A 27,027-nucleotide genomic window follows, 5' to 3' on the forward strand; every position below is an offset into this window, starting at 1 on the left:
TATTATTATTATTATTATTATTATTATTATTATTATTATTATTATTATTATTATTATTATTATTATTATTATTATTATTATTATTATTAGTATATATTTTTGGGAGAGCTGCCTAGCAGTCAGGGACTGCAATGCCAAAGTGATTTTAAAAGTTTTATTTGTTCCTTCATTTAAAATTATTTTTTCCTCCTTGTCCCACCAGCAATGAAGACCGCTGTGATAATCGGCATGTCCTGGTACCAGAGAGGGACCTGAAAACAGGGGAGACCACCAATGACACACTTCCTGTCAACGGGGAAGTTAAGGTTAGAAACAAGCGTTGGTAAACTTTTAGCTGGACAATACCCTAAAAATTTCATCTCAATATAAGGCGACAATCACCAAATGAAATTGAAAAGGGAATTGTTATTTTAAAAAATTAAATTTATAAAAGTAGCGAAGATCTCGAGCTCAAGGTTGAGCAGATAGAGGTTTAACTCACTCAACCCTAACACAGACTATATCCGTAGTTTATATCCGTTGTTTACCCGGATTACTTTTACCCCATGTCTATTTATTACATTTATCAGAGACAAATTATAGGCGTATTATCAAAGCTAATGTTTTATTTTTTACATGTTAATGGTAGTTGAATAATGCATATGCTCACTTTTAATACATTTTTTTTTCAATTTTGAAAAGTAGCAAAAATCTATAGGATTGAGTGAGTTAAAGCTGATTTGAGTGAATTAATCTTATAAACAGTTTTGTTAAGCCCTGTTATCTGAATCTATTTTTTCTTTATTGGATCTATTGTTTATGGTGGTTTATGCTAAATAATAACAGGTAGGTTCCTAAATAAGCCAATAAGATGGAGAGAAAGATAAAGGGAGTAAATGTGACTCATTTATAAGGGAACAACACAAAACAAATGATGTTACGGCCTTTACGTTTTCCTGAAGAAGGCCGAAGGCCAAAACATCGTTTGTTTTGTGTTGTTCCCTTATATATGAGTCACATTTACTCACTTTATCTTTCTCTCCAACAGGTTGGATGTTTTTTGAAGTCATTAAAATTTACCTTTGAGCTGTGCAGAGACCTTTTCTCCTATCGCTCTATCTGGATTTTACTTGACAGTTTTAATGGTCTTTTTTTTTAATTATTGGTGAATGAAAGATTTTGAACCAAATATTATGTATTTAGTATTTAATGTATAATATACGTTCATTACTTTTTGACGGTTGACAGCTCCTTACAGCTTTGTATTCACATACATGCCGAATCTTACAAATTTTTCGTAATTTTACGAATTTTAGACAAATTTCATGGCCAAATACGAAATTTTATGTAAAATTACAAATTTTTTATTCTTAGTAATACTTAATTGATAATAAAAATAATAATAATAATAATGATAAGAAGAAGAAGAAAAACTACTACTACTACTACTACTATTACTACTACTACTACTACTACTACTACTACTACTACTACTACTACTACTACTACTACTACTACTATATACTACTACTACTACTACTACTATACTACTACATACTACTACTACTACTATACTATACTACTACTACTACTACTACTACTACTACTACTACTACTACTACTACTACTACTACTACTACTACTACTACTACTACTACACTACTATAATAATGATGATAATAATAATAATAATATTGTGGTTGCTCATAAACAATTTCAGAAATTACGAATTTCTTTGTCAAATTACTAATAAATAATAACGTGAAGTTGAATGTAAGCTTCAATTTAATTACAAAAACAGATCAAATGAACATTTCGGGTTTCCCCTTTATCAACAAAACAGGATGATTGAAACACCACATCTGTGAATTACAGGAGAAAAAAAAGATAAAGGAGAAACCCGAAACGTTCATTTGATCTGTTTTTGTAATTTAATTGAAGCTTACATTCAACTTCACGTTATTTATTTCTTCGAGCAGCAACATTTACACTTTGTCAAATGACTAAAAATTGACATTAAAATGACTAAATTTGAGGTTTTCAATTTGGCAAGTCTGTATTCGTACTGTCTGTCTTTACCATTTCCAGCTGAAGGTGATCCACGTCGTGAGTGCCAACCACTTTTACTGCCGCCTTCTGGAGCATCGTCTTCCCGACAATTCACGCCAGAGTCTACGGGAAGAGTTCCAGGAACTCACCATGAAACTGGCCTTGTTTTTCAGTAAAGAATCCAACCATGTCCCTTACTTGCCACCCCAAAGACTCAGTACGTTTGATTCAATATTTATATATAGGTCTTCTCTTGTAGAATGTGCGGCTAGGTGGTCTAGTGTATGACACCTGCTTTCGGATTGGAAGGTCCTGGGTTCGAGCCTCGCTCGGCGCATGAGTCCTTGGAGAAGGCTCTTTACTCACATTCTCTCACCGTACTCAGGTGTAAAATGAGTACCTGGCCGTTAACAGCGTTGACTCTGTCCCAAAAATTTGTAATATCGCCTGACAGGCGTCATGTCTCGTCCTACATGTTATGTGTTGCTTTTGGCCAGGGACCCCTTGTAAAGCGCTTTGAGCACGTTTAGTGGATATTGCGCTATATAAAAGCTCAAGTTTGTTTTGTTTTTTTAGAATCTTTCCAAGATTTTTCTACAAGACAAGACCTACCAATTATCTCTGTCGTCTATCTGGAATTTATTAATGTATTTATGTCTTTATTGTTTTTTGTTGTTGGCTGAAGAAGGATTTTGAGCCTGAAACGTTCCGTGTTTGGTATTTTGTTCTTTTTTTGAAGCTGTTATATTCATTCTTGTTTATTACTCGTATTTCGGGTTTTTTTTTTTTTTTTTCAAAGATAGACCCTAAAAAACAAATTCCCTTGGAAAGAATAAAGGCAATATGAATTTTTATTTTATCTTGAAGTGCATCTATTTCTTAAAACTTCTTAAACAAGCATGTCGAAATTAATATTGTGCGGCTATGTGGTCTAGTGGTATGACACTCGCTTTCGGATCGGAAGGTCCTGGGTTGGAGCCTCGCTCGGCGCATAGTTGAGTCCTTGGAAAAGACTCTTTACTCACTTTCTATCACCGTACCCAGGTGTAAAACGAGTACCTGGCCGTTAACAGCTTTGTCTTAGTCCGAAAAATTGTAATATCGCCTAACAGGCGGCATATCCCGTCCTACATGTTAAATGTTGCTGTTTACCAGGGACCCCTTGTAAAGCGCTTTGAGCACATTTAGTGGATATTGCGCTATATAAAAGCTCAATTAATTAATATTTATATAAGCGTCTAATTTTATAACATTTTATTTTTCCTTGCTTCTGTCAACTTTTTGCGTACACAGATTACCTTGGAAACAAGACACTGGAAATCAAGGATGGTAAGTCGCTAAAGACCCAATGTAACAGTTTTATCTCCCATATATATCCGGCTATGTGGTCTAGTGGTATTACATTCGCTTTCAGATCGGAAGGTCCTGGGTTCGAGCCTCACGCTCGGCGCATAGTTGAGTCCTTGGAAAAGACTCTTTACTCACATTCTCTCACTGTACTCAGGTGTAAAATGAGTACCTGGCCGTTAAGCAGCGTTGTCTTTGTCCGAAAAATTGTAATATCGCCTAACATGTCCCGTCCTTCATGTTAAATGTTGCTGTTGACCAGGGACCCCTTGTAAAGCGCTTTGAGCACATTTAGTGGATATTGCGCTGTATAAAGCTCAATTTAAATATAATTCAAATCTTCAGTGTTATTTTTGGTTACTGTGATCTTTATCTTCTATATGGTATTCTAACATTATGAACCAGACCCTAACTCTCTCGAGTTCGCCCTCGTTGAAATCGAACAAATTTCGTTCAATTTTCCATGGTAAAAGTAGGTTATGAAATTCACAAAACATAAGGGAAATCATGCATTCAACATACACAATACATAACACCACACTAGAAGAAGTGAGCAAGGTGAAGTGTCTAGGAGTTACAATCACTAACAAACTAATTTGGAAAGATCTTGTTACAAACATATTCAGAAAAAGCAAACTCTACTTTAGGTTGTCTCAGAAGAAACTTATTCGGCACTAAGAAATATGATAATATTATTATTATTATTATCATCATCATCATCATCATCATCATCATCATAACATGTCATCAACAACTTGTTTACTTCATTCGATCCTGTCTATTCAGATGAGGCAGGACTGTGTGGATTCAAGACAGACGATGGAGTACACAGGTATGTTTGTGTTTGATAACATGTGGTGCAATCTCACAATTTTACCATGCTCAGTGAGCTTCACAATGTTTCATTTATTTATTTCCTCCAGCAAGTGGTTACGAAATGAGTGATTGCAATCGTCTTATAAATATAGCAAAAGTTTTTTCTCTCAATTTATTGATGCTATGTTCTTAGCAAAAAAATCTCATAACATCCACCAGCAGTATATAATGGATCAATGCACAAAACTACGTGTAACGTTAAACATTTATAGTCTAATTGACATCATAAAGTGAGAACTATAATAGAGAGCTGAGTGACGTCAATTTCGTTCCATCTATATGAAGGGCCTTTGCTGTTACACTATTTTACACAAAGTTTACCATTTTGGACAGTTTTGTCCAGTTTATTTTTGTTTTTTTTGTTTTTTTTATCTCAGTCATGGAAGACACCCTATGTTTGTCGTTGCTTTGCCAATTTTTTAAATACGACAATAAACAGGTATAGGTATATTGACCTTAAAAAAAAAGGATAAATTAAAAAGTAAAAAAAAAAAAAACAAACAAACAAAAAACCATAAATTAAAAAGTAAAAAAAAAAAACCCCAAAAAAAGCATAAATTAAAAATTTAAAAAAAAAAAAAGAGGATAGAATTATTTTGTCCAGTTTTTAAAAGAGTCCCTAAATGTGTTGCAAGCTCTGTAAAATCCTTTAAAAAATCCTTTTTCATTAATATCTAGAGCTAAAGTGGTTGGGTTGAAAGAGGGCACGAGAGCCGTGCCAATGAAGAGGTGTCGAGTCTGGCTAGTGGATTCTGGTTGTTACAAGACGGGGACTATTGATGACCTGGTCAAATTGCCCCAAAGTCTGGCCGAAGTGCCCTATCAGGTATCAGGGAAAATTGGATGGAGGGAGTTAGTACCTCTACAGACTCTTATGTATCTCTCTCTCTCTCTCTCTCTCTCTCTCTCTCTCTCTCTCTCTCTCTCTCTCTCTCTTTTTCTCTTTCTCTCTCTCTCTCTATCTTCTTTTCTCTCTTCTCTCTCTCTCTCTCCTCATCTCTCTCTCTCTCTCTCTCTCTCTCTCTCTCTCTTCTCTCTCTCTACTCTCTCCTCTCTCTCTCTCTCTCTCTCTCTCTCTCTCTCTCTCTCTCTCTCTCTCTCTCTCTCTCTCTCTTTCTCTCTCACTCTCTCTCTTCTCTCTCTCTCTTCTATCATCTAATATATATATATATTATATTTATAATATATATATATCTATCTCTCTCTCTCTTCTCTCTATCTCTCTCTCTCTACTCTCTTCTCTCTCTCTCTCTCTCTCTCTCTCTCCTTCTCTGTGTTTTAATATTATTATTATTTTTTTATTATTATTTTATTATTATTATTATTATTATTATTATTATTATTATTATTATTATTATTATTATTATTATTATTATTATTATTATTGTTGTTTTTAAATTTATTTTTGTTTATTTATATAATTATTTGCTAATTTATTTGTAATATTCATTTTTTTTTTTACTTAATTGAAAAATGATGACAATCTTATATTAATTTCCTTGTCCAGGCTGTGGAGGTGTTCTTGTGTCGCATCAAACCCATAGACAAGGAGGCAGAATGGACGGATAGGGTAAGTGTTGGTTACTCATGGGTTTTTACTTGCCTTGTTCCCTATCACAATACCAGAAATGACAATTTCGACCTAGAGGAGGCCTGGCGAGAGGAATGGAAACAAAAACCACCAAAGGCTAGTGAAGTTATTGAAGAACCAACGAACATACCACTTCTGGTTTCCATACTCTTACCAGAAAAGAATGGTCAACACGCAACAGAATAAGATCTAGGCATGGTAGAACAGCCTCAGACTTGCATTGATGGGGTTATGCATCATTTCCAAAATGCCCAGCATGCGATGACCCTTGCCAAGACATGGACCACATCATTTTGAAGTGCCCCGCAACAGCACCCCCAGGTGGCTACCAAATGGTTCATGAGGAGGACAGTGCTTTCCCGGATTGGGTGAAGCGAAACAACGTGGAGTTGTAGCCATACGAAACTACTATTACTTGCCTTGGTGATTGGTATATGTCTAAGTAAAATGCTTGCCACTTGTGCTCACCAGATCAACCATACCAATATGAAATAGAATTAAAATCAGCGTAAAAACCAATAACAAAGAGTCGAGTGATGTCCTTAACATTCATTCTATATCAGATAGGGGTGAAAGTATTTTTTTTTCCAAATATTTGATCATGATTAAAAATCACACTTTATTTGTAGGTGAACTGTCCACTTCAAACAAAAATATCTGCATAAAAGTAATAATAATAATAATAAATCTTTATTGTCCTCAAAAAAGTGGCAATTTGTCATTTGGTTACACATTTATAACAATACAATATTGATTGACATAGACACACTCACACAGATGCACACTAGTAACATAGTAGTCATCAACAAAAAAAAAACCGGCATCAACAACAACATCATCATCATCATCATCATCACCATCGTCATCATCATCATCGTCATCATCATCATCATCATCACCATCATCATCATCACCATCATCATCATCATCATCATCATCATCATCATCATCAATCACATCATCATCATCATCATCATCATCACCATCATCATCATCCATCACCATCATCACTCATCATCATCATCATCATCATCATCATCATCATCATCATCATCATCACATCATCATCATCATCATCATCACATCATCATCATCATCATCATCATCATCATCATCATCATCATCACCATCGTCATCATCATCATCATCATCATCATCATCACCATCATCATCATCATCACCATCATCATCATCACCATCGTCATCATCATCATCATCATCATCATCATCATCACAACAACCTTCCTAATATTTTTCGTTACAAATAGGCAACAATCCGCTTTAGATAACCTTGAGAGCACAAGGCAGATCATCATCATTATAGATAGTTCGAAGATGACGTCACTCAGGTCTTTGTTATTGTTTTTTGCCATCGGCGTTTATGAGTAATGCTCACTGAACTGTATTAACCCGACTATAAACGTTCATGGATACACACAGTTTTGTGTGTTTTCCGTTATACTTCCGGATGGCAATGTTATGAGCTTCTTAGCCAAGTGCATACTATCTATATCATCATCGTTTGATTTACATCTTCACATTTTAAAAATTGTAATATCGCCTAAAACGCGTCATGGTGTCCTACAATGTTAAGTGTTGCTGTTGGCCAGGGACCCCTTGTAAAGCGCTTTGAGCATGTTTGGTGGATATTGTACTATATAAAAGCTCAATTTTTAACATTTTTTAAAACCTGTTACCATAATTCAGATTTTTTAACCAAATGATAGTCTCAGTTAGACAATGTGATAACTCTTACCTCTGCAAAGATTTAAACGAATGGCGTGTCCAAGACAATAAACACAATAAATATATTCTACTTTTACGTGCATATTCAAAAATCAGTTTGATTTTATTTCCATCTTGATAATTACAGGCAGACATCTTTGTGAATGAGTTAGTGAAAGACAAGGTTTTGATTGGAAGAATCGTGCTAAGGTGAGTGGATCTTAATAGTGTAGTGTAAATGTTGCTGCTCGAAGCTGCTCGAATAAATAATAACGTGAAGTTGAATGTGAGCTTCAATTTGATTACAAAAACAGATCAAATGAAAGTTTCGGGTTTCCCCTTTATCAACAAAATAGGATGATTGAAACACCACAGTTGACATCATCTCATTCATCTGTGGTGTTTCAATCATCCTGTTTTTGTAATTAAATTGAAGCTTACATTCAACTTCACGTTGTTATTTATTCCTTAATAGTGTATGGAGTCAACTAATTCACTGCTTCAGACAGAGAGAGAATCCATGTTTTTTTGTTTTGTTTTTTTTTCCATCCATGCTTTTCAATTGCTTGAATATATTTCCTTCAATTAGCTATTTTAACTCTCTAACTTTCTTCAACTTTTAACACTGCTAAAAGTTGAAACAATAATTTTTAAAAAACCCTTTAAATCAGATACCTCTTAACTCACTCAACCCTAACACCGACTATATCCGTAGTTTGTCCTGGCTACTTTTATCCCATGCCTATTTATTACATTTTTCTGAGACAAATTATAGGCGTAGTATCAAAGCTAATGATTTATGTTTTTGCATGTTAATGATAGTTGAATAAAACTGTCTATTTACATTGCTAATTTTTAATATATTTTTTCCAAATTTGAAAAGTAGAAAAAAATCTCTAGTATTGAATGAGTTAATGAACTTAGCAATGCTTTCCAATTTCAGGTATATATTAAGGATATCTAGTGCGACTGTTGGTCTTGTGGTGTGACACTTGCCTTTGGACCAGAAGGTCATGTCCAGGGTTCAAGTATTGCTCTGAATGGCGAATAATTCAGTCCTTGGAAAAGACTTTTTATTCACATTCTCTTACCAGACTTGAGTGTAAACTGGGAAAATATTGTATTATCACCTAACAGGCGTCATGTCTCATCCTACTTAAGTGTTATAGTTGGCTAGTGTAAATGTTACTGCTCAAAGCTCGAATAAATAAATAACAACATGGAATTGAATATAAGCTTCAATTTAATTACGTAAACAGATAAAATGAACGTTTCGGGTTTCCCCTTTATCAACAAACAGGATAAATGCAGATGAATGAGATAATGCGGTAGTGGCATTCATCTTAACAACGCAGTGTTTCATTCATCCTGTTTTGTTGATAAAGGGGAAACCTGAAACGTTAATTTTATCTGTTTACGTAATTAAATTGAAGCTTACATTCAATTCCACATTGTTATCTATAGTTGGTTAAGGATTCTTATTAAGTACTTTGCGCTTGTGTAATAGATGAAATGCTATAAAAATGCTCCAGTAGTTGTTATTGACACCTGACTTACCGTTGTCCTCAGGTTGGGTGTCTCCATGTGGTTGGATCCCCTCGTTCATCAAGTGGTCCTCAAGAAGGTTGGACCCACCAATGACATGGTCATCCGACAGGAAATCCTGTCCAACAACTTTGCCTCTCCCAACCCTGAGGTTTGTACAGCAAATTGTAAAATGAGTGTGGCTATGTGGTCTAGTGGTATGACACTCGCTTTCGGATCGGAAGGTCCTGGGTTCGAGCCTCGCTCGGTGCATAGTTGAGTCCCTGGAAGAGGCTCTTTACTCACATTCTCTCACCACACTCAGGTGTAAAATGAGTACATGGCTGTGAACAGCGTTGTCTTTGTCCGAAAATTGTAATATCGCCTAACAGGCGTCATGTCTCGTCCTACATGTTAAATGTTGCTGTTGACCAGGGACCCCTTGTAAAGCGCTTTGAGCACATTTAGTGGATATTGCGCTACATAAAAGCTCCAAAAATAAAAAAATGTAAAATAGGACTGTTTTTGCTGGCCTAATTTTACCCCTTCCATTTTTATTTTTTAAAGATTTCTTTATGCAGTATTGGTATAGTGCCTGAGATCATGCGATGTAGATTAATCATGATTTGCAAGTGGTTGTTAATTAATCTTGTTATTACTATTATCATTAGAAAGAAACTGGAGGCAGCAGAAATGTGGTTTCTTAGAAGGATGTTAAGAATCTCATGGACAGAGAAGAAAACTATTGAAGAAGTATTAGAGCAAGCTGAAACTAAAAGGTTACTAATTCGTACAATAAGAAAAAGACAAATGCAATTTTTAGGGCACTTAAAACGAAATAAATGTATTGAACATCTTGCTCTCACAGGAAAGATAGAAGGTAAAAAGAGTAAAGGTAGACCAAGAAAAACATATTTGAATAGTTTGAACAGCTGGGTGAGAAAGAAAGAGAAGAGTAATATTAGTTTTCTGAGGTTATCTGGTCAGAGAGATGAATGTCGTACCATGACCACCGATGTCTGGCACAAACTGGTACTTGAAGAAGAAGAAGATAACTTTTATTTTAAGAAGTGTTAGGCACAGGAGCAGTGATAATGTAAGCAATAAGGTTTAATTTTCTTTCTAAAGGAAAATATGAAATGCAGTCAGCAGGGCTTGAACTCCTATTTCATCCCCGGCCATCTCATTCCCCCAGGCTTTGCTCAGGCCATGGCTTTTACAGAAACTTTCAGATGTGTGATTCTTGCTAGGAGATATTATTTTCTCCTGTAGATCATTCTGTGTTTGAGTGTATTCCTCTCGGTGAGGAATCCTGTGTCTCTTCTGGGTGGGACTTTTTTGTAGTCTCAGACTGTATAAATAGATTACCCTGGGATTTACTTTTGCTTTGTGTTTTAACAGGTACTCTTCTTCTTCCTTTTTCTCTCGCATGTCTAACTATTCAATCACCTTCTTTTGTTTTCTTTATGCTGGTATGATCAACTAGAACCAACTAGAAATGAAATAAATAATAAAATTCCTTTTATTCATCCCCAAGGGGAAATTTGTCTTAAGTATCTTTTCCAAGAACTGTCTTGAATAACCTAGACCTGTATATTCTCAGTCAATTATCTGAAATCAGTCAATTCGTCAAATTCAAATATTTTTTAAAAGGAAAGAAAGAATTGAATAAAGAAAGAATTCATGAATCGTAGTTGAATGACCGTAAAGTTAATTAGTGGCGCTCAATGGCGACACTTGGTTTTCATTGCTCTGTTGTTCATCAGTATTATGTTCCACAGCGCTACGCATAGCTCATGGGCCGTTTATAACGATGGATATATTGCCAAGGCTAAGCAAAGCTTTTTAGAATTGCCGTGTCTGAACACATCCCAGTGTATTTTCACACAGCCTTCGTGAAATTATTTTTTCACTTTCCAAACCTGTCGTGGTTCCAACGGTAGCCAATTTTAACTGAGCCACTGAGCGATAAATTTCACTGTTTCGTCTAAGCCAAAATTGACCACACTTACCTGGAGGACAGTAAAAGTATGAAAAAGAACAATTCGAATGCCGGAAGTGCGTTATGTAGACGAAAATTCGAAAGTTAGATGATTGCACATCTCGATTGCCGCATATTGTAAACAAACTGGTTGACCGTTTCTAGTTTCTTCACTGAGTGGGTACCTAATTATAAGGAACAATGGTAAGTAATTACCACTAATTAATTCCCGCACAAATTAGTTTTCTGCCATTGTTTTGCTTAAGCGAGCTTGCTGTCTACTATTCATTTTGATTCTTTGGATTTTTCCGCTACGAAGAGTTTCAGTCAATTTTTATAGAGCTCATTTACAGGTCTAATAACCCAGGCAGTAGCCGTAATGCAGTGCAGTAAAGTGAGCTAGTATGAGGTGACTTATTCAGTGCTATGTAAGCAAGATGGGGTATTGAACTTGGTACCTTTTTGGGTACAATGCAAAAGCAACACATACACTGATAATACAATAGAGACCAATTTTCTTCCATTTTTCAGCATCTCCAGAGATTGTGTGAAATGTGCCGTGGCAAAGTGGACATCCCTGAGGTGGTCATGCAGAGATACTTTGATTATTGTCTGTAAGTCTCTATAGGAACATTTGACTTGTGGTCGGAAATATTGGAGGGATGCCACTTTTTCTGGCTATTGTTATATATCATATCACATCACATCACATCACTTTATTTCACATCACATCATATCATATCACATCATTTCGCATCATATCATATCACATCACATCACATCACATCATTTCCATCACATCACGTCATTTCACGTCACATCATACCATTTCATATCACATCATATATGACATCATATCACATTATATATCACATCACATCACGTCATTTCACATCACATCACTTCATTTCACATCACTTCATATCACATCACATTACATCGTTTCACATCACATCATATCACAACTCATCCTATCACATCACATCCTATCATATCACATCACATCACATCACAATCGCATCATATCACAACACATCACATCACATCACATCACATCACATCACCTTTGAGCACATTAAAAGCTTATTGCACTATATAAAAACTCAAGTTTCTTTTTCCCTTTTGTTTCTCAATTGGTATTCGGGAACCCATAAGTCATTTCTTATTTCATTTTTTTCGTTTTATTTCAGGGAAATGGAATTGACCCAAGAGTCGTTTCCCCCTGGGGAGGATTTCTATGACGTGAACATTGCTGCAGTCACCAGTCCAGGTCTTTTCTACATCCAGAGATGGGACAGAATTAAAGAGTGAGCTTGAATCTATTGGTCTTATTACAACTAATCATGATTTGTTTTTGTCATCAGCAATGATGAATCAAGAGGGTTTTTGTCATAATTTACGATTTAAGCACCTGGTTTATTAGATGATTTTAAAAGCAACACAGATTTCATGCGCACCGCAGAGGATCGAGATTCGTGGAGACAGCTGACCGGCAACGTACTCGAGAGTACAGGCCACAATGGATGATGATGATTAGTTGGTTGGGATGGGGATTTAAAAAAAAATAATTTTTAATACATTTTTACTTTATTATTTTTTTGTTGGGATTTTTTTTTTTTCTTTTTTTTTGGGGTTGCTTTATCTTTTGTTGTTTTTGTTTTTTTAACTTTCATTTTATTTTATTTATGATTACTCCTCACATTTGTTACTATTATATAATGTATACCATAATAGGATGGAAGAGCTTGAAATGAGGATGTGTGAGGAAATGGACCAATTAGACAGCAGTGTGGATGGACAGGAACCAAACGATAAATCGGACACAGATCTAGGTCTGGGTATCGGTAGTGTTGGAGTGGCCAAGTCTAATGATGACAAGTAAGTATCGGTTGCTGTGCTTAACAAATGCGCACTGTTATTATTATTATTATTATTATTATTATTATTATTATTATTATTATTATTATTATTATTATTATTATTATTATTATTATTGTTATTATTATTATTATTATTTGTTATTATTATTATTATTATTATTATTATTATTATTATTTATTATTATGTTATTGTTATTATTATTATTATTATTATTATTATTATTATTATTATTATTATTATTATTATTATTATTATTATTATTATTATTATTATTGTTATTATTATATTATTATTATTATTTATTATTATTATTATTATTATTATTATATTATTATTATTATTTATATTTATTTTATTATTATTATTTTTATTATTATTATTATTATTATTATTATTATTATTATATTATTATTATTATTATTATTATTATTATTATTATTATTATTTTTATTATTATTATTATTATTATTATTTGTTATTATTATTATTATTATTATTATTATTATTATTATTATTATTATTATTATTATTATTATTATTATTATTATTATTATACCAAGGAATAACATATAGTAAGATAAATTATATTTATTTAATTCCCATTATTCACACAGACCAATCTTATTCTTTATTCCCAAATATAGTGCGGCTATGTGGTCTTGTGGTATGACACTCACTTTCGGGTTCAAGGGGCCTGGGTTTTGTCCTTGGAAAAGGCTCTTTACTCACATTCTCCCACCGTACTCAGGTGTAAAATGAGTACCTGGCCATTAACAGTGTTGTCTCTGTCGGAAAAAAAAAATTGCAAAATCGCCTACATATGGTCTACAGGCATCATGTCTTGTACTACGTGTCACATTTTGCTGTTGGTCTGGGACCCCTTGTAAAGGGCTTTGAGCATGTTTGGTGGATATTGCGCTATATAAAAGCTTAAGTATTATATTTCGTTTAAGGAAATCCTGTTGGTATCAGCAATGGAGCAATATCAAGTCCTTCAAAAATAAAGTGCACAAGAGACTTTCATGAAAGTACTATAATTATTATTTTCATTTTAGTTTTATACATTGCTAGTAGTACTCAAGAGAGTGGGTTTAGAAGAAGAAGAAAGAAGGTATATTTTTTAAAGTCCGCACATATTTTTATTCATCTTAATAGTTTTAAAACTATAAAAAAGTAATTTAATTCATAAATACAAGAATCTTTTTGACATATGTTTATCTAGACATTTCTGTATAATCTCTCAGATGGTACAGAGTCAAGATCATCGCCAAAGCATCGGAGGACGTCTGGGAGGTTTTATTCCTCGACTATGGCGACATGGAGGAAGTGCCTCATGAATTGGTCAGGCCATTGCCGAGAGAGTATGCCAAACTCCCGTGCCAAGCGATTGAGTGTGAAATGGCCAATCTCGAACCTGCTGGTAAAAACTTTCAAACGTTGTTTTGAGTGTTTTAGTTGTGGACATTATAGATTTAGAATGGCAAGTTCTGATCCCCAAAGTTGTTGTGACAGAGGATGAACTCAAGAAAGACATTGCATTTGAAAACATTTTTTTTCTTGGAGTGGTGGATGGTGTTGATGTCAGAGCATCCCTCTCTCAGCCAAGTTGGGAGAGGAATGTTGTATCAGTCTGGTCTTGGGTTCATGTCCCATCATTGCAGAAAGTTTTCACTTTCTTTTGTCAGCAGTCAAGTCTGCGAGGGGGGGGGGGGGGATGTATCAGTCTGGTCTTGGGTTCATATCCCATTATTGCAGAAAGTTTTTACTTTCTTTTGTCTTTGGGCACTTCTTTAATCACTCCATTTCTTGTTATTAGTTTGTACAGTATTGACATTAACCACTCATATTTTGATCAGTAATTAATTACTTGGAATTTGATTCCATATGGCCTGCTAGGGTGACAACACATAATAAAACATTGTAAAGCATAGTGTGTATGGTAAATTTATGGAAATATGCTGTATAACACATAATAAAGTGTTGTAAAGCATAGTGTGTATAGTACATTTATGGAAATGTGCTGTATAAATACTCATATTTATTTCATGTTGTTTGGTTTGTTTTTTTAAAAATCTATTTGGTGGATAGTGTAACATTTTCAATCTGTTTTGTATGGTTGACACATTTTTGTTGTTGTCAATTTTATTGCTTTTGTTTATGTGTAAATGTGTAAATGTTGCTGCTCGAAGCTTGAAGAAATAAATAATAACGTGAAGTTGAATGTAAGCTTAAATTTAATTACAAAAACAGATCAAATGAACGCTTCGGGTTTCCCCTTTATCAACAAAACAGGATGAATGAAACAACCACAGATGAATGAGATGATGTGGTAGTGGCGTAGTTAAGATGAATAAACAAAACATTGGTTCATTGAACATTGAACCAATGTTTTGTTTATTCATCTTAACTACGCCACTACCACATCATCTCATTCATCTGTGGTGTTTCATTCATCCTGTTTTGTTGATAAAGGGGAAATCCGATGCGTTCATTTGATCTGTTTTTGTAATTAAATTTAAGCTTACATTCAACTTCATGTTATTATTTATTGCTTTTGTTTTACAAACTTAAGTTTCAAGACATTTGTCGAAGAATTTTGTTTTGTTTTTGTTTTCACCCTTCAGCTCAAATAGATGTACATATATCATCTTTTTGTTAAGTATCTAATTTATTTTAGAACTTGAGCTTTTTTCACAAAGAGGGGTAGGGGTGATCACAGGTTTGCAGACGTGCATCAAAACCTGTTATTCATCTTACAACTGACTGATTTATGTTCAAAACCTTAACCTTGTGTGTAACGTTGTCTAAGCTGAATTTTATTTCAATAGATCTCCATATGGTGATGATGATGATGATGGTGTTATAGTTAGGGGAATGGTGAAGTGAAGGATGGTAACGGAAATATTAGGAAGGTTGTTGTGATGATGATGTTTTTGTTGATATCGATGATGGTGACGATGACTACGATGTTACTAATGTGCATATGTGTGTGTGGGTGTGTGTATATATGTCAATATATTGTGTTATGTATGTACCCTGTAATTTTGTATTGTTATAAATCTGTAACCAAATGACAAATTGCAACTATTTTGAGGACAATAAAGACATATTATTATTATTATTATTATTATTATTATTATTATTATTATTATTATTATTATTATTATTATTATTATTATTATTATTATTATTATTATTTATTATTATTATTATTATTATTTATTTTTTTTTTTTTTTTTTTTTTTTTTATTATTATTATTATTATTTTTTATTATTATTATTATTTATTTATTTATTTATTTATTTTTTCATTTTATTTATTATTATTATTATTATTATTATTATTATTATTATTGTTATATACCTTTATATACAATCTATTGTGTTTATTCCCAAATATATCCCTTATCTAATTCTACAACTTGTGTGACATTTGACCCCAGGACAAGAGTGGTCTCCAGAGGCCGTGGACATTTTGTGTGATCTGTCCTATTTCGTGGATGGGGAGAAGAAGAAACTGTCTATCAAGGTGAGAGTTACTCTCTGTTGTCCTTGACCTATTAGAGGTTGGGGTTCAATCACACTAATCCGACATTAGGGGGTTAAGCTTTTCCTTTAGCAAGAAACATGGCCTGGGTGGGGTTCCTGGCCTCCCATAGTGTGCAGGGAGGTACTTACTGTGTCTTTTATTCCCTTATATCTGTTTTCCAACATGCTCTCTGTCTTTGTCTTGGAATGAGATTACTTGGGTTTTGTCCTGGCCCTGGCTGGATACCATGGCTGAGAGGCAAATGTATAGTTAGTTTTGGGAGATGAGATGTTATTTTACCTTGAGCACGTTTAGTGGATATTACACTATATAAATGCTCAAGGATTTTTAAAATGAAAAAACAAAATTGTATAATACTAATAATAATAATAATAATAATAATAATAGATCTTTATTGTCCATAAATATGGCAATTTGTCATTTAGTTACACTTGTTATAACGTTAAATGAATAACTGTAACATTGAACAGATATTTCACTCCTACTTATTTTCTCTCTCTCTCTCTCTCATTCACTCTCTCTCTCTCTCTCTCTAATGATGATGATTCCTAATCCCATGCTATCCCTACAGGTACACCATGGAGTAGATCAGTCCCACAGCCTGGCACAGAGACTAGTGGTGGATGTCTACGAATGCCAGAACAAGGTGTGGTACGGCCAGGAGTTGGTGTGGAGACGTGTGGCCAAATGGAATGGCGATGACGGCAGCGAAGCCATCAAGGTGAGTGAGAAATTGGTAAAAGCCACTGTAAAATTAGTTCTTCAGAGCCGTAAGTAAGGCCCATGGAGCAGGAGTTTATCCCAGTGTCTTTAATGTGAAACGCAGACAATAGCAATCCTGAGACTTGCGGGGCACTGCTGGAGACACAAGGAGGAGATTGCAAGCAGTCTTGTGTTATGAGAACCACCTGAGCGAACCAGAAGCAGAGGCAGGCAGATTAAACCTACATTGACAGTCTGCTAGATGACACAGGAATGGACAACACCCGGGAGCTGCGTACACTTATGGAGGACAGGACAGAATGGTGAAGACTTGTGGCTCATGTTGGACGCCCCAAGGGGTGGCCTAAGTAAGTAGTCTATGGCAAAGTACTTTCCACCCAATCTACCAGACCCAGTGACCCAATTACTGCTGGTTAGACACGAGGGGTTAGAAAAATATATCGACTTCACCCGGGACTGTCTCGGTTCCTTTGTGTGTGAAGTGAGCACTCTACCAACTGAGCTATCCAGACCCCCTTTAATCATTGTACTCTTACCATTATATTTTCTTGTTTATCTAAGACTAATTATTCATTCATTGTTCCCTTAATGTAATAAACAGGGTTGCCAATTTTCTGTATATTTACTGAATTCAGTATATTTTCCAATCACCTGCTAATCGGGAAGAAGTAAGTAAATTACAGGAGTTCAACACTCAAAAAGCCGTCGGTCTATGTGTTTGCGTTAAAAGTTCAATAAATTTTTGCCTTCTGAATTGACAACCTCTTGAATTCTTCTTCTTTCAGCTTATCCCGCATTTTGCAGGGTTGGCATAATGAATGCCACATTTCCATGCATCTCGGTTCTGAGTATCATCTTCCTGCAGGCCCAGTTCTTTCATATCGTCCTTTACCTTATCCAACCATCAAGTCTTTGGGCGTCCCTTTTTCCTCTTTCCTGCTAATTGTAAGTCCAATACTTTCCTTCCCACGTACTCCCTCTCTTATCCCTTGACAACCCTGAATAATAACTGGGTGGGGTTCCTACCTCCCATAGCGGGCAGGGAGGTACTTTCTGTGTCTTCTATCCCCTCTTATCTGTTTTCCAACTGCTTTCTGTCTTTGTCTTGGAATGAGATTGGTTTTGTCCTGACTTTGGTCGGAGTCCTTGGCTGAGAGGGAAACAGTCGAATGTATAGTTATAGTTTTGGGAGATGCTATTTTTTTCCTTGTAAATCATCTCTCTGTTATGTACTCTTTTCATTTTTACATATGATTTGTAAACATTTGAGTGTGTTCCTCTTAGTGGGATCTGTGCTTGTGTCTGGATGAGACTTTTAGGTGATCTCAAACTAAGTACTTTGATAGTGTGCTCTTGGAATGGACATGTTTCCTATTTGAACCAATTCCCCCTTTGTCTTACCTTTCCTTGTGTGCTTTAATTGTAATTCTAGAACTTTTTACTATCACGTTTTCTTCCTTTTTGCTGGCGCTGATATGACCTTATGTGTTGCGAGTGCCGTAAAACCCTTTAAAAAACAAAAACAAAAACAACCCTGAATAAATAATTTTATTTTCTACTTTCTGTATCAGCCCATTTTGGAGAAGCCAGCTTTAAAAAACCAGTTGTTTTTCAACCCATGGGATAAAGTGCCGTACCTGTGTGCTAACATCTACTGGGCTCGGGTAAATGATGGAACATTATATGATATGAATGACTCTGTGCATCAATTTAACTTGTTTAAAGCAGAATACAGTCAAATGTAATATGGAGTATGATGAGGAAGGTGATGGTGTTTTTGGGAGAAGGATGGTAACGGAAATATTAGAAAGGTTGTTGTAATGATGATGATGATGATGATGATGGTGACGATGACTACGATATGAGTGTATATATATATGTCAATATATTATGTTATGTATGTTCTCTATAATATTGTATTGTTATAAATTTGTAACCAAATGACAAATTGCCACTATTTTGAGGACACTAAAGACATATTATTATTAATTTTACAAAATATTTTTATTTCTCCACTTTATCTAAATTAACTCTTTATTATATTTTTCAACGATATCATTCCAATCATATGTGTTACCCCAGAGACATTTTAGATATTTTCGCTATTATAGTCTTGGGAACATCATTGTTGGTGCATGTAAGTATACCTTCCTCTTACTTTCACAATGGTTAGTTTCCGTCGATTTCAGGATTGTACCCATTTTTATGAAATCTCCCCCATTTTTAGGTACCATTGTACACATTCTCATCAGATGGGGTTGACAGCTCTGATATTAGGGAGCAGGCACTGGTGTAAGATAACGATCTGAAAAAGTCTGTATAAAACTGTGCCAGACAAAGCAAGAAAGACAAAAATACTATTCAAAAAACCCATCCTAAAAAATAGAATACCAGACTATAAATACCAGACTGATGAATTGGGTCACAAATTCATTCAATTTTTTTCACAGGAAGCAGCAGACGCGTATTTACTGGCCAATGAACTCAATGATTTGCTCTCCAAGAGAACTGAAAGGTAAATAGTTTCTTTTGTACTCCAATATTGCGGCTATGTGGTCTAGTGGTATGACACTCGCTTTCGGATCGGAAGGTCCTGGGTTCAAGCCTCGCGCTCGGCGCATAGTTGAGTCCTTGGAAAAGACTCTTTACTCACATTCTCTCACCGTACTCAGGTGTAAAATGAGTACCTGGCAGTTAACAGCGTTGTCTTTGTCCGAAAAATTGTAATGTCATGTCCCGTCCTACATGTTAAATGTTGCTGTTGCCCAGGGACCCCTTGTAAAGCGCTTTGAGCACATTTAGTGGATATTGCGCTATATAAAAGCTCAATTTAAAAAAAAAAAATTTTTTCTATTGTAGAAAAAAACTATTGAAAAAATGAACCAAAACGGCAGCGTGGCTCAGTGGTACGGTCTTTGCTTCGTACCCAAAAGGTACCGAGTTCGACTACCCACCTCGTTGTGTGGCCTTGAGCAAGTCACCTTGTCTTAGATCACTTTGCGGCGCTGCACTGCGGCTAACGCCTTGGTTATTCCAGTCATCCCTTGGAAGAAACCCTAAAGATAAATTTCCCCTATGGGATGAATAAAGTTTTATTTTACCAAAGCTGACAATCTGGCATCAAAATTATAATATCTGTTGCTTTTTAAAGTGTTGAAAAGTGTGGACAAAGATGATATTCTGTCCAGACTTTTTTGAATCTTTAAGAAACTATTTCTGCTCTTCAATTGGAGTTAGGTTGCCAGATTGTTTTGGTTTATTTTACATTATTGAACTGATAGAAAATGATTAAAATAATCAAACTTGTACTGTATGAAATGGAAATTTGGCACTATAATGCTTGCAGGAGGATTGAGAGAAGTCAAGTGAGGACCATTGAGCGGAGTGTATCTGTGGACATCAGACATACAAATGTTTGTTAAAAAAACCCAAAAAAAAACCCCTGAAAAGCCTGAGCTACTATATAGCGCAATATCCACTGAACATGCTCAAAGCACTTTACAAGGGGTCTCTGACAAACAGCAACACATAACATGTGGGGGGAGGGGGGGGGGGGTCCTGATAGCTCAGTTGGTAGAGCACTCGTTTCACACACTAAGGGACCGAGATTGATCCCGGGTGCTATCGAGATTGGTTTCTGACCCCCCTGTCCACCCAGCAGTGAATGGGTAGCTGAGTCTGTTAGATTTGGGGGAAAATACTTTGCGATATAGACTAGCGTCCTATCCAAAGGATAGCAAACAATTGCTATTGTCCATTTCACGCTATAGAAACCGGGACAAACTCCCGCTCCATGGGCCGAATAGCTCTAAACTGAAGGACTACTTTTATGAATTGAGATTAATTTATTCTAACTTTTAACTGTTAAATGAATAGAGGTGTGGGTCCAGGAAAGGCAAGCCTTGTCTGGACGCCGGGTTGGATTGTTCTTTGTCTGGCTTCTCGTCTTCGGCTGTCCCAGCATGATTGGATCTTGGCTAGTATCACCCTTAGAGTCATTGTAGCACTCAAGCCCTTGCACAGCGGCAACGTGACAATCCACTGCCCAGTGACAAGCCTATCAGGAGGCTACGAGACTGAAGAATGGATTAAAAGATTCAAAATAGACGTGTAGCCATGCGATACTGCTACTGTTAAATGTCTTAATGAACACCTTTTTCCCTCCTCACCAGATGGGACAGTACTCTGATAGAAAGGAACCTGTTCCACTCGGTGGTCCAAATAATTGGCTATGTGTCCGATCCTGCTTCCCACGGCGTTGTCTTGGATTCTCTAGTCAAATGCTGCCTCGACAGTGACAAGTAAGTCTCTTCTTTTCTCTCTTTAGAAAGGGAAAAGGAGTTTTTTTATTTGTTTTGTTTTTAATATGTAGCACACTATCCATTAAACATGCTCAAAGCACTTTACAAGGGGTCCCTGACTAACAGCAACACGTAAAATGTAGAAAGAGACGTGATGCCTGTTAAGTGATATTACAACCTTTTTTCGAAAGAGACAACGCTGTTTACAGCCGGGTACTCAGAAAAGGCATTTTCCTAATTTTGATGCAGAAAAGGCATTTTCCTAATTTTGATGCAGAAAAGGCATTTTCCTAATTTTGATGCAGAAAAGGCATTTTCCTAATTTTGATGCAGAAAAGGCATTTTCCTAATTTTGATGCAGAAAAGGCATTTTCCTAATTTTGATGCAGAAAAAGCATATTTCTAATTTTGATAAGAAAAGGATTTTCCTATTTTTGATCAGTAAAGGCATTTTCCTTTAATTTTGATGCAAAAAGGCATTTTCTAATTTGATGCAAATAAATTTTATTTGATAGAAAAGGATTTTCCTAATTTAAGTGCAGAAAAGCCTTTTTATCGAGAGAAAACATTGCTTTTATACAAAGGCTTCCAATGATCAGAAAAGGCATTTTCCTAATTTTTATGCAGAAAAGGCATTTTCCTAATTTTGATGCAGAAAAGGCATATTTCTGAAATTGATGAAAATAAAGTAAAATTTCAAACCAGAACTCAATCAAAGCTTGCCAATGGACAGTTGGAATTGAATGGGGATATTTCTTGTTTAGATAATAACAGTTATCCTATTGTTTTATTTGACAGATTATGTGAAGCAGCCATCAATGAAAACCTTGTGCTTTCTTTATCCCTCTGCTTAGAACAGGTATGTTTTTTTCTATAAAGTATAGATTATAACATGTACAATAAAACAGTAGGTAATACCTATTAACAATTTTTTTAAAGCATCCTGGTTTTATAATATGTTTTTTTTTAACTTTTTTTTTTTTCTGTTTTCGTGGTTTTTGTTCAAGAGTAACATGATACAGTGTTTGGTCTTTTTTGTGTTGTACCCAGAAGGTACGGAGTTCGACTCCCTGTTGAACTGTAACCTTGATTATCCTTTACTCACTTCACAATGCCGCTCTGCAACTGATACCTCTAGTTACTCTAGTCTTTCTTTGGTAAAGGAGAGAAAAAATAAAGTGAGTAGATGTGACTCCTATATAAGGGAACAACACAAAACAAACAACGTTTCGGCCCTTGGCCTTCGTCAGGAGACAGAAAACACAAACACAAATATGTAAATTTACAAAATATCACGTTTCGTCAAACGTGGAAACAATGTTAATGTGAGGAAAGGGCGTGTTGTTCCCTTATATATGAGTCACATCTACTCGCTTTATTTTTTCTCTCCATTTTACTGGCTCATTTAGGCACCTCTAGCTTTGGTAAAGGCCCTAATTTCCCTTTAGGGGATGAGTATAGGGAATATTATTTTATTGGGTAATACTAGTGTGGTTATGTGCTCTAGTAGTATGGCACTCGCTTTCGGATCGGAAGGTCCTGGGTTTGAGCCTGTTCAGCGCATAGTTGAGTCCTTGGAAAAGGCTCTCTCGCCGTACTCAGGCGTAAAATGAGTACCTGGCCATTGAAAGCGTTGATTCTGTCTGAAAAAAAAAATGTAATATCGCCAGGCGTCATGTCTCGTCCTACATGTTAAATGTTGCTGTTGGCCAGGGACCCCTTGTAAAGCGCTTTGAGCAAAATTCAGTGGATATTGTGCTATATAAAAGCTCAATTATTTTTTTTTTTACATTTTTAAATATAATCTAAGAATACAATGTAATCAAAGGGGGGATATCCTGGGGGTAATAGTGATTTTTCCACCTCACAATCCATCGCAGTTTATGACCAGATTCATTCATTTCCACCTCACAATCCATTGCAATTTATGACCAGATTCATTCATTTCCACCTCACAATCCATTGCAATTTATTACCAGATTCATTCATTTCCACCTCACAATCCATTGCAATTTATGACCAGATTCTTTCATTTCCATACCTCACTTCCCCCATCCCTGACCCAGGTCAGCAGACAGGAGATCCAGTCACAAGCAGCCCAAGCTGTCGCAAGCCTCTTGGCAAGTTCAAGGTCAGTATCATCAATGATTATGACAAGAAATGAAGTGAGTTGGAAAGTGCCAGAAGACAAAAGAGAATAAAAACTTCGCTGCGGTGATGGGGGCTTGAACCCGTGACCTTACTGGTACGACAACTCCGCCTGGCCGGAGAGATTGTGACTCTACTGTATAACCTATCCACGACCCCAGTCCACTTCACTTCTTGTTATTATCAACATAAGTGCTGCTCCACTCACTTTTTTGAATCAATGATTCTGGGAATGTTTGCTCTATTCTTAACATAGCTGCCAACTGTCCTGATAAAATCAGGATTGTCCTCATTAGACAATCTGGGACTTTTAAAGTGACCCTAGATAACTAGTCTATTTAAATCAAGATTGACCTCATAAGATAATCTGGAGTACTATTTTTAAAACAAGATTGACCTCATTAGATAATCTGGAGTACTATTTTTAAAACAAGATTGACCTCATTAGATAATCTGGAGTACTATTTTTAAAACAAGATTGACCTCATTAGATAATCTGGAGTACTATTTTTAAAACAAGATTGACCTCATTAGATAATCTGGAGTACTATTTTTAAAACAAGATTGACCTCATAGTAACGGATACTATTAACAGATGACCATAGTAATCTGGATATTTTTAAAACAAGATTGACCTCATTAGATAATCTGGAGTACTATTTTTAAAACAAGATTGACCTCATTAGATAATCTGGAGTACTATTTTTAAAACAAGATTGACCTCATTAGATAATCTGGAGTACTATTTTTAAAACAAGATTGACCTCATTAGATAATCTGGAGTACTATTTTTAAAACAAAACATTGGACTGTTTAAATGGAAATGACCCCTGCAGGTCTCAGGATTATGCTTTTATGACTAAGCAAATTAAAACAAGGAACAGAAAAAAGCTTTAAATCTATATTACATTATATAATTGTCCAAACATACTACTGTATGGAGTCATGATGGTATTGTGTGTAAGGGTGTTCTGATTTAACTCTTTGAAAAGTTGGCAGCTTTGTATTAAAACGCCTACAGACCAGATTCTGATTCGATCATACTTGATACCATTAGACCTGCCACGTTTACAGATTTAATCGGTATTGACAGGATTTTAATAAGCCATAATTGGATTCAGTAGTCTGATGTCACGCCGCCCGGCAATGGCGGCCATCTTGGTTCTAAACAAAGAAAATCATTACTTTTTATTTTTCATGCTGGCTAGAACTTTTCATATGCCTTGTGATCAGAATGTGTAAAAGTCAAAACATGATCAAATGTATGTGGTTTTTTTCCTCTGGATACCCTTTATGCTCGCCGGAGAAATATTTCATACGGGCGTCCGCCATTGTTCCGATAGTTTAGAGCCAGTGGTACTAAGTTACCATGTGTCATTAGGAAGGAAGTGATGTTACGACTGTTGAAGAGTATTGGCTCAAATGGGTTCTCCCCTCCCCTCACTATAGATTTCCTCCAAAATTTTAGTGGGTGAATTAGTTGAAAATGTTGTTTTTTTTCAAAGAAATAGACATCAATTTTAGAACAAATGGAGAGAAATCTTGCATTGTCATTTGTTCTCTTTAAGCCTTTGAAACTGTACATCCAATATGTTTTTGAATTTTCTAGATTCTTGGATGCTGCTGTTTGCCTGGAGTCTGTCTTCATTGACATGTTGCTATGGAATATCCAGAAACCCTTAGATTTGACGGTGAGTATGATGTAGACCTGGCATACCAGTATTCAAAGTTGTAAACTGTTTTTTCCATGGGATTATAATACACCAAAGTCGTTTTAACTCTTTCAGCGCTATTGGCTGCACTGTGCGGCCAGAGCAGAATCTGTTCTACTGGCCAATGGCCCGAACAGTTCGGCCGATCTTGAAAGGCAAAAATAATAATGTAATCCAATCCTACTTTCTACAAAAGTATTATAAATTGAACCAATGGTATCGTTTCTTTCATCAGCACATTCAATTGGCCTTAGAAGGTGTTTTAATTGAGATTTTGCGCTGAATTCAAATGTCACTTTGTCTTAGTTTGTCATTCTCATGCGGCCTCAATTAGGGAGGTACATGCTGTGTCTTCTATCCCCCCATACCCGTTTTCCAATTGTTTCTTGTCGTTGTCTTGAAATGAGATTACTTAGTTTTGTCCTGGCCCAGGCCAGAATCCTGGCTGGGAGGGAAACAGTCAAAAGCATAGTTATTGTTTTGGGAGATGATATTTTTTCCTTGTAAGTCATCTCTCTGTTATGTAATGTATTAGAGTCTATGTTTTGTTTGCATATTATACAATATGATTTGTAAACATTTGAGTGTATTCCTCTTAGACGGGACCTGTGCTTGTGTCTAGATGAGACTTTTAGGTGATCTCAAACTAAGCATTTTGATAGTGTGCTCTTGGAATCTACATCTGTTCCTATTTGAACCAATTCCCCTTCTGTCTTCCCTTTTCTTGGCCACTTTAATTGTAATTCTGGAACTTTTTACTATCCCATTTTCTTCCTTTTTACTGGCGCTGATATGACCTTAATGTGTTGCAAGCGCCATAAAACCGTTAAAAACAAAAACAATCAGGTGTCAGACAACTTCTGACAAATGCGAATATAGCCTCAGGGCTGAAAGAGTTGAAATGTATGCGTTCATCAGATCCATCGATAATTGGCCAAAGTCTCATACTTTCTAATTTCCTGCCATTCCATATTTCTCTCATTCTTCCTCATTTTGATTTTGTTTTTAATTCTGTCTTGCTTTTACTTTTCATTCTTCCACCATCCAGTCTGCCAGATAAACTCAATATTTTTAACATGGGATTCTCCCTATTTTTAGGGTCTTAGATTAACTAAATTTTGACAGGATTTTTAATTTTCCATTTTTTCCTTGATTTTCTTTCTAGATGATAAATTGATGTTTACACACATACTATTACTAATTGATCGTCTTAAAGAGATTATTGAATGTTTCTATTTGACATCAGTATTTAGGTGTATAAAGACTTGTTTTTTTTTTATTGTCAGTGTTTTTCAGGCAAATTCGAAAAAATGAAAATTGATTTGAATAGAGGAGCTTTATTTTAGTAACAAAAATGTTTTATAATACACAAATTGTTGAAACTGACCAAAATGTATGATGGGTTGAAAAGTTTTTTTTCATACGTTTATATTTCAGCTTCTGGATTGTTGCTGTAAAGTTTTATGTTTGTTTATAGAACAAGACAGGCTCAGGTGAGAATAATTGTTGTCTTGGAATCTGAACTTGAATGTTTAAAAAGTATAAGTAGTTGTTCAGAGCCATTAATTCCATTGGACTAGCGTTTATACCAATCCTTCTAAGATAAAACAGACATTAGCTATTGCTTACTACCCTACACT

At 35.4% G+C, this 27,027-nt stretch overlaps 1 protein-coding gene across 1 annotated transcript in view; it reads left to right on the plus strand.

Annotated features, from left to right (window-relative positions):
- LOC144976635 (uncharacterized) overlaps positions 1-27,027 on the plus strand; it is an 83,064-nt gene that overhangs the window by 34,732 nt on the left and 21,305 nt on the right. Inside the window, exons 24-44 of the mRNA XM_078920935.1 lie at positions 203-305; positions 2,068-2,245; positions 3,322-3,357; positions 4,162-4,207; positions 4,930-5,077; positions 5,759-5,821; positions 7,716-7,777; positions 9,137-9,263; positions 11,604-11,686; positions 12,263-12,379; positions 12,807-12,950; positions 14,198-14,373; positions 16,397-16,482; positions 17,075-17,224; positions 18,798-18,890; positions 19,677-19,741; positions 21,399-21,527; positions 22,326-22,386; positions 23,594-23,658; positions 25,285-25,366; positions 26,825-26,880. Coding sequence (XP_078777061.1) covers positions 203-305; positions 2,068-2,245; positions 3,322-3,357; positions 4,162-4,207; positions 4,930-5,077; positions 5,759-5,821; positions 7,716-7,777; positions 9,137-9,263; positions 11,604-11,686; positions 12,263-12,379; positions 12,807-12,950; positions 14,198-14,373; positions 16,397-16,482; positions 17,075-17,224; positions 18,798-18,890; positions 19,677-19,741; positions 21,399-21,527; positions 22,326-22,386; positions 23,594-23,658; positions 25,285-25,366; positions 26,825-26,880 — 2,070 coding nt within the window. The remainder of the gene's footprint in view (positions 1-202; positions 306-2,067; positions 2,246-3,321; positions 3,358-4,161; positions 4,208-4,929; positions 5,078-5,758; positions 5,822-7,715; positions 7,778-9,136; positions 9,264-11,603; positions 11,687-12,262; positions 12,380-12,806; positions 12,951-14,197; positions 14,374-16,396; positions 16,483-17,074; positions 17,225-18,797; positions 18,891-19,676; positions 19,742-21,398; positions 21,528-22,325; positions 22,387-23,593; positions 23,659-25,284; positions 25,367-26,824; positions 26,881-27,027) is intronic.

This window comes from Berghia stephanieae, chromosome 7, assembly GCF_034508935.2.
Source record: "Berghia stephanieae isolate SIO BIC M18660-M18661 chromosome 7, UCSD_Bste_1.3, whole genome shotgun sequence".
Taxonomy (NCBI): domain Eukaryota; kingdom Metazoa; phylum Mollusca; class Gastropoda; order Nudibranchia; family Aeolidiidae; genus Berghia; species Berghia stephanieae.